Genomic DNA, 8,570 nt, shown 5'->3' with positions numbered 1-8,570 from the left:
TTTATGATAAATGAGTTAATTATGGAGTTTTGAATGAATGTAGCTCTGATACCTGGGTAGTAGTAAGGGTTGGGGTTCGTCCCACTTACTCCAGGTTAATGTTTGAGATTTGATAAAAATGAGGATTGATAATATGAATTGAGATTGAATGAATATATGTTTGAGATACCTGGGCAGTAGCAAGGGTTGTGGTTCATCCCGCTTGCTCCGGGTTAATGCTTAAGATACCTAGGCAGTAGCAAGGGTTGTGGTTCGTCCCACTTGCTCCAGGTCAGAGATTGTGACGCCTGGGTAGTAACGGCAGTAGTGGTGAATCCACTCGCTCCAGGTTGAGCTTTTAAACACCCGCCTTGGTAGTAGCCGCAGTAGTGGTTGTTCCACTGGCTCTGGGGTTGAGCGGGTAGTAGCAAGGGGGTTGTAGCTCAAACCTGCAAGGGGTGTTTCTGTCCAATGGTTAGCTACCAGGACATGTTGGGTTGGCTATATAACCGACATATGATATCATCAGCCATAGGGCAGGCATACATCATTTGCATATGTTTGAATTGTTTGGGTTTGCCTATTTGTTTTGGATTTCTACATCATATATGCTATGTTATCTGATTATGTGCTACTTGTTCTACTTGTACCTTATTTGTGTATTACTTGTCTGTATTGCTTGTGTTTGTACAACTGAGAGATCCCTCATGTTGGTGTCGGTGGATGTTGAGGGCTGTTCTCGACGAGATGAATTGATGATGCGATTGCATAATGATGATGATTATTGAATGAGATAATTTGAGCTCCCTGGGTAGACGCAGTGATGTGATTTCACTAGCTCCAGGTGAGGGTATGATGTATTGATATAGAGTTGCTGAGGCAGAACAACTGGTGATGGTTTTGCTTATGATTCTGAGTCTGATTCGTGGAAGAATCAGCGAGTTGGGAAACATGTATAACATGAACTAGATTTAGTATCCCCTTACGACAGATGCCTATTTATGGATTAGTGAGAATCTAGGCTGGATACTTGGAGAAAAGGAGTTTAGGATGCTTAGTGAGTTTTTATTGCAGTGCATTGTATTTATTTGGCACTTTTACCGTACTGGGAACCCATGGGCCCGGGGTTCTCATTCCGTATATATCTCTTGTTTTTCAAATACAGGTTCAGGTGCTCAGAAGTGAGCTGCGGTTCGTCTGAGAGACGGCGAAGATATTTATTTTCTCTAGTTTGTGTTTTGCTTAGAATCTCTCCACCTTTGTTTTGAAAAGATTATGTTATGTGTTGAACTCTTTTGGAACTTGCCTATAGAGGCTCTTATGTTTCCTTTGGGAGAGATTAGGATGTACTGTTATCAGTTACTTTTATACTGTACCCTAGCCGGCCTAAACTTCGCGGGTCGCGACTAGTGGCTATTTACTTATGTTATATATATATATATATATCCATCCGTTATCTATCTCCTGATTTCCTTTATTCCTTGTCCGTATATCGCTTTCGGCTTCACAGTTTAACTTTTCGTTATCGAAACGTGAGTGATACGTCTTCGCGATTTTATTTCTTCTCTTTTCAGGCTTCTCGATTAATACTCCTTTCGATATTACCTATATTTATATATTAAAAATCCACCTGAGAGTCGTACCACCGTAATATCATTGACTTATGACTCGAGCATAATGATTTGAATATTAGGGTGTTACAGTCTGACTAAGTCAATCACTCAATCATTGTTGCTTGATGCATCAATCCTCGTGGGATCGACCTTCATTCACTTGAGGTATTACTTCGTACGACCCGGTGCACTTGCTGGTTAGTTTGTGGTTATAAATTCTGCACCAATTATCCTCCAAAAAATCCTACTTTCACCTTTTACACTTTAACCATCCAACTTCTAACCCTTTTACCGTCGCATACCCCCTCCCTAAACCTTCATTGTGTCGTCGATCCCTTCCTCACCAGCCAACCTTAGTGCCACTGAGCTTTTTCTTCATCAAGCCATCGGTTTAGAATGAAAAATAATCATCCACATATCTAGTAAAATGAACATCCAGCAAATTTCATTGTATCTACCCAAATCCAATACAAATTAAATAAACATTTACTTTAGAATAAAAAAATATTCACATACCTAGTAAAATGAACATCCAACAAATTTTATTATATCTACTTATTTTTAAATTTGGAATCTTAAACTCTAAATTTTAAATTCGAATTTTAAACTTTAAATTATAGGTGACTCCAGTAACTAATTACCACGCATTGCTCAACATAATGACATCAACTAATTACTTTTGGTCAAATGTAGCATTATTCAAATTCATTAATGACTATCATGTCTTGATTTTTAAACTATTAACAAAATAGAGGCATAACAAAAATAAAGAGCAAGATGAAGTTGATGCATGCCAAAAGAAAATTTTTCCAAACTTTCTTAGTAACAATCATCTGAATCACTATCATCATCATTATAGTCATGGACCTTGTTGATCGGTATCACTTGACAAATCTTCTCTAGCTTCTTAATAAAATTCTCAAACACAGAAGCTTCAGTATGCTACCCCTTACTCTATAGCAATTTACCATGATTCTCTGTTTTTCAGAAGGCGAAACCTTTGAGCTTACATCAAAATCCTTCATAGCTTTCTCCATGCTGTAAATATATTCATCCAAAGAATTCTTTACTTCAACCATCTTCTTGAACTTCTCATCCTCTTCCCTGAACAATGCAGCTTCCTCAATCATTCTCTTAATCTCAACCCCTGAGAGTCTTTCTTTCTCATTATTAATGGTGATTCCATTCTTGTTACCAGTTGTTTCATCCTCAGCACTAACCTTTAAGATACCATCAAAATCAAGCTTAAAGTTAACATTTATAGGATGGCCTCGAGAAACTTGAGAAAGGCCCGAAAGCCAAAACATACCAAACAAATTAAATAAACATTCAGTTTAGAATGACAATAACCATTCATATACTGAGTAAAATAAACATCTAGCAAATTTTATTGTATCTACTTAAATCCACTTTAAATGAAATAAACATCTACTTTAGAATGAAAATAAGTACTGCATACCTAGTAAAATAAACAACAATTCAAGGCGGCGGACCTAGGGTCGTGAATAGCAATTCAAGACGACAATCCAGATGAGTGGTTGCATTGCTTCTTCAACAGGCACGACGTAGTGGAGTAGAAGGCACCCTTCTTCGTTGTCAGAAATGCACCGCGCGATGCAAGGGAGCACAGGGCGACCTTTTTCATTAGGAGCATGCAGTGCAAGGGAGAAGAGGGCAATCTTTTTCGTCATCAGGAACGCGCCACACAGGAGATCAGAGGCGTTGTGGCTGCATTGCTTGCAGCATAGTGGTGTGACTTGGAAGCGCCGTTTCAGCCTAGTATTTCCTTCGTCGTGAGTGGGGGACTTGCGGTGGTGTTCAGTGGTGTCTCTATGAGTGGAGGAAGTCATGGATGTCTCGCCTAGCGAGTGGAAGAGTCGCGGTGGAGAAAGAGATCGCACATCACGAGTGGGGAACCCGCCGTGGGACGTTGGGAGAGGACAAAGGAGTCAACAGAGCATACGTGACGGCTGCGGTCTTTGGAGAGAGGCAACACAACTTGGGGGGCTTAGGAGAAAGATGTTAGGTTTTGTAGAGTGTTTTAGATTTTAACCGTACGTAATGTTAATATGTGTTTAGGGGTGTCTAATCTTAATTTTTAAATTTTAAAAATTTAATAATTTTTAATTAATAAAAACTTTAAATATTAAAATTAATTTTATCTTATTTTTTAATCTGTTATTCATGTTATTTACTATGTGCATTGTTTTCTCATACTTTCTCATAGTTTTATATAGGATAATGATGAGCGGATATTTTATACGCTTTTTGGGGGTAATTTCATATAGATTTTAGCATGTTTTAATTAGTTTTTAATAGAATTTTATTAGTTTTTAAGCAAAAATCATATTTCTGGACTTTACTATGATTTTTTGTGTTTTTCTGTGATTTCAGGTATTTTCTGGCTGAAATTGAGGGAGCTGAGCAAAAATCTGATTTAGGCTGAAAAAGGACTGTTGATGCTGTTGGATTCTGACCTCCCTGCACTCGGAATGGATTTTTTGGAGCTACAGGAGTCCAATTGGGGAGCTCTTAATTGGGTTAGAAAGTAAACATCTAGGGTTTTCCAGCAATATATAATAGTCCATACTTTGCGCGAAGATAGACGATGTAAACTGGTGTTTAACGCCAGTTCCATGTTGTAGTCTGGCGTCCAGCGCCAGAAACAGGTTACAAGTTGGAGTTCAACGCCAAAAACACGTTACAACCTGGCGTTCAACTCCAGAAACAGCCCAGGCACGTGAGAAGCTTAAGTCTCAATCCCAGCACACACCAAGTGAGCCCCAGAAGTGGATTTCTGCACCAATTATCTTAGTTTACTCATTTTCTGTAAACCTAGGTTACTAGTTTAATATTTAAACAACTTTTAGAGACTTATTTTGTATCTCATGACATTTTTAGATCTGAAATTTGTACCTTTTGGCAGCATGAGTCTCTAAACCCCATTGTTGGGGGTGAGGAGCTCTGCAGCGTCTCGATGAATTAATGCAATTATTTCTGTTTTTCCATTCAAACATGCGTGTTCCTATCTAAGATGTTCATTCGCGCTTAACTATGGAGAAGGTGGTGATCCGTGACACTCATCACCTTCCTCAATCTATGAACGTGTGTCTGACAACCACCTCCGTTCTACATCAGATTGAATGAGTATCTCTTAGATTCCTTAATCAGAATCTCCGTGGTATAAGCTAGAATTGATGGCAGTATTCATGAGAATCCGAAAAGTCTAAACCTTGTCTGTGGTATTCCGAGTAGGATTCTGGGATTGAATGACTGTAACGAGCTTCAAACTGCGAGTGTTGGGCATGATGGCAAATGCAAAAGAATCAAAGAATTCTATTCCGACATGATCGAGAACCAACAGCTGATTAGCCGTGCTGTGACAGAGCATTTGGATTATTTTCACTGAGAGGATGGGAAGTAGCCATTGACAATGGTGACACCCTACACAGAGCTTGCCATGGAAGGAACTTTGCACTTTTTCATGAGAAGAATATTACATTACAGGAATTCAGAAGACAAAGCATCTCCAAAACTCCAACATATTCTCCGTTATTGCACAACAAGTAATTATTTCACGCTCTTCTAATTTTTTAGTAATTTAAATAGATAATCATAATTGATCTCTTGACTAAGAATAATAAAATAATCATAGCTTGCTTCAAGCCAACAATCTCCGTAGGATCGACCCTTACTCACGTAAGGTATTACTTGGACGATCCAATGCACTTATTGGTTAGTTGTGCGGATTGCAAAAGTGTGATTGCAATTTCGTGCACCAGATAACTTTTTTTTATTATGCTAATAAAGAAAATCATTGATTAAGGAATGACATGTGTAACTTTTTTAAATTGAATTTTTAAAGCTACCTTAATTTGATTATTGGTTATAGCATTTATACTAAAACGGCTTGAAATTAAACCGATTGAAATTAAAGATTTTTTAGTAGAATAATTTATGAAGTATAATTTTTTAACACATCTAAAATTATAAAATTATATATTAATATATCCGAAATTCATAAAAAAAGTATGATTCTACTATCAACTATGTTATGAAATTATTTATATATTTATACATAAATATATTAATAATTGATTTTAGTGACTAATTTTAATATACGAATAATATTTTTATTTTACTATAGACATTGAAAGAAAAATTTGGAGGAAGGAAAACATTCATTGAACGTAAAGATGCTTTCGTTTGGAAAAAAAAAGGAATTACGGTACACGTTAGTAAAAAAATTTGATAATTTATAATAATTTTTGTAATAAGGAATAAGTTAATACAATAAGAATATAATTTCTATAAATTTATTTTTTAATAATCTCACGTTTTAATAAATCAATATTTTACACATTTTAAACCACATTTTTTTTGGAATTCTAGACGATAAAAAGAAAAGGAACAAATATTAAGTAGGGAGAAAATTAAATAAAGGTACATTGTTATGCGTCTAAATTTATCTTGTTGAAAATTTTTGGATTCTATAATTCTAGGACCACTTATATTAAATCATAAGAGATATTTAAAAATAGAAATGTATCTAAATTTTTTAGTATAATTAATAGAGTTTGACTTTTATGATTTTTTTATCTTTCTCATTAATGACGATAATTATTATTATTGCTAGCAAAAGTATTTCTAAATTAAATTGATTGAAAAAAAAAGAAAACTGTTCAAGTTCTTCAGAAAATACTCTCATTTTCCTTCGTCACCATAATAGAACTCACTTTCTTCCATTATTGACCACTACCTCCATGAATTTTGCCACTGCTGACAATCGTTATCCATCGTCCTACACTCATTCAAATCATATCTCTATTTTTGTTTCGTCTATCCTCTACTTCAGATCTATGTTATTGTCTCAGATCCACTGTCGCCAAGGTCTTCTAGTTCCAAAGCTATCGTTGCTGCATCATCCTCAAATCTACTTTTTTTATTGAAATTGCTACCAATTTATAGCTGTGGACTCAGGAATTCAGAACATGAGGAATTAGGAGGTCAAAAGTGATGGAGATCATCATTATAATTGTTCGTCATTTTTTCGTAATAGAATGCTAGCCATTGTCATCCACTTTTTTTTTGTGCTTGGCTTGATTATCATAGCTTCTCTGCATAATAAAATTTGTTGATAAATGCGATTTGTTTGATTTGATCTAAACTTCTGCATAAATAAAAGTTAAATAGCTAAAATTTTAAAAGAGACATAGTTGATCTATAAATTGTCTAATGTATATGGTATTTCACTGTACTCCTTTAGATCTGCTTAACTTTAATTTATTTTGTTTGATTTGGATAACTGATGTGTGTGTTGACTTTAAAGATCTTGGATCTATTTAAACTTTAAACTTGATAATCAACTATATACTTTTTCTAAGAATCAGAATTAGTAAATTTTAGATTGAGATCACCTTTGATTGGTGCGACTTCATCAGGATCTTATCCTTTTCCAAATTGTGACTTAATTGTAATACCATTTTGGTCATTTGAAGGATAATGTAGATTTGTTAGGTAACATTCTAACTTTTAGCACCTCATGATCGTACCAAAAGTAAGGCGTTATTAACTTAATTCTTTTTATTATCTATTTAATATTGAGTCTTTATGCGTAAATCTATCGACAGTTTTACTAAAACTATAACTTTTTCAACAAGTACAAGCAACACATATTCACATATTTAATATCAATAATACGTTGTAGCTGAAATAAAACTCTAACTAACAAGGCGAGGAGAAAATAAATTCTAACAACTCAACTCGTAAACATATTCCAATGTGCTCCCGCAGTTTTTCAATAAGCCTTCGCACTTGTAGCTGAAAGGAGTGGAGATAGGGAATAAGAAATGGGGAACTCTTAGCAGGATCGGGGTTAGAAGTTAAGTTCATTATCAAAATTTAAAGTTCATATTTTTTTATAAAAATTTCACGCAAAATGACATTTCATATATTTCACCGCTTACTAAGAAATCATTTTAATCAAAACTTACCGCTGGTTCTTCCAATCACGGCCTTGAGCCCAAATCAAATCAACTCGACCTACGACCCAATTCAATACGAATCACCATCAAAACTCAATTACAAAACAGAATCAATCATAGACACAAACAATGCAAGACAAACACAAATCAGAGAGTAATAACAGAATATAGAAACCAATCACAAGCACACACAATTATAAAAACATAATCATGACAAGTATGCGCAAACAAGTATGATGCATAACTATTCCTATACAGGCCATGAGCTCATGTGTCGGTTATTGCCCGATTTTCGACATTGGTCCTGAGATAAGCGTTTCGTACCGCCGTCCTTATCTTAGCTAACGTCCCCTCCATGAGCATTTCGTATCGCCGTCCTCATGGGAGAACCTTCCTTTCAGTCTTCGGTGAGCGTTACGCATCACCGTCCTCACTGAGCCGTCCTTATAGTATCAAGTGAGCATTACGTATCGCCGTTTCCACTAGACACTTTGGCACTAAGGCCCAAACAGCACTCAATTTCTTTTCAATCTTTGCTCTCTACTCTACTACAGTATAGATTCCTTTAATTAATACCTTCTTTTCTATCTGTTCTACTGTGGTAGACGTTCATAAAATTCTTTTAATCTTTGTTCTCTACTCTCCTGTGGCAGAGATTCCTTTAGTTAATACTTTCTTTTCTCTTGTATTATCTGCTCTCATGTGGCAGCGGTTTTTTAGTTTCTTTTATTCTTTTAATTCTTTTATTCTCAACTATATATTGAATTATATTTCCACTTAATTCACCAACTTTTGTCTGAGTTTGGCTTCCAATGCCATAACCTCTGTAAGAAACCTCTGTCTTACAGGTGCGACTCTCTTGAGCTGGTGTTTGCATTGATAACCTCTGTAAGCAACCTCTATCTTACAGGTGCGACCATCCCGTGAAGTGGTCGATGTTTCTCTGGAAAGCAAATCTCGGTGGACTCACCACCATATCTCTACTTATCTCCTT

At 35.7% G+C, this 8,570-nt stretch overlaps 1 protein-coding gene across 1 annotated transcript in view; it reads right to left on the bottom strand.

Moving 5' to 3' along the window:
- The window catches only part of LOC110273015 (heat shock 70 kDa protein, mitochondrial-like), a 19,585-nt gene extending 16,143 nt beyond the window's left edge, over positions 1 to 3,442 (bottom strand). The window contains exons 1-2 of the mRNA XM_021125845.1: positions 3,116 to 3,442; positions 2,561 to 2,812 (exon numbers count right to left, since the gene is read on the bottom strand). Of these exons, the coding sequence (XP_020981504.1) occupies positions 2,561 to 2,812; positions 3,116 to 3,442 (579 nt within the window). The remainder of the gene's footprint in view (positions 1 to 2,560; positions 2,813 to 3,115) is intronic.
- Between the last annotated feature and the right edge of the window lie 5,128 nt (positions 3,443 to 8,570).

Source organism: Arachis duranensis, chromosome 6 (assembly GCF_000817695.3).
Source record: "Arachis duranensis cultivar V14167 chromosome 6, aradu.V14167.gnm2.J7QH, whole genome shotgun sequence".
Taxonomy (NCBI): domain Eukaryota; kingdom Viridiplantae; phylum Streptophyta; class Magnoliopsida; order Fabales; family Fabaceae; genus Arachis; species Arachis duranensis.
The sequence above is the reverse complement of the archived record's forward strand: the minus strand, read 5'-3'. Positions and strand labels throughout refer to the sequence as shown.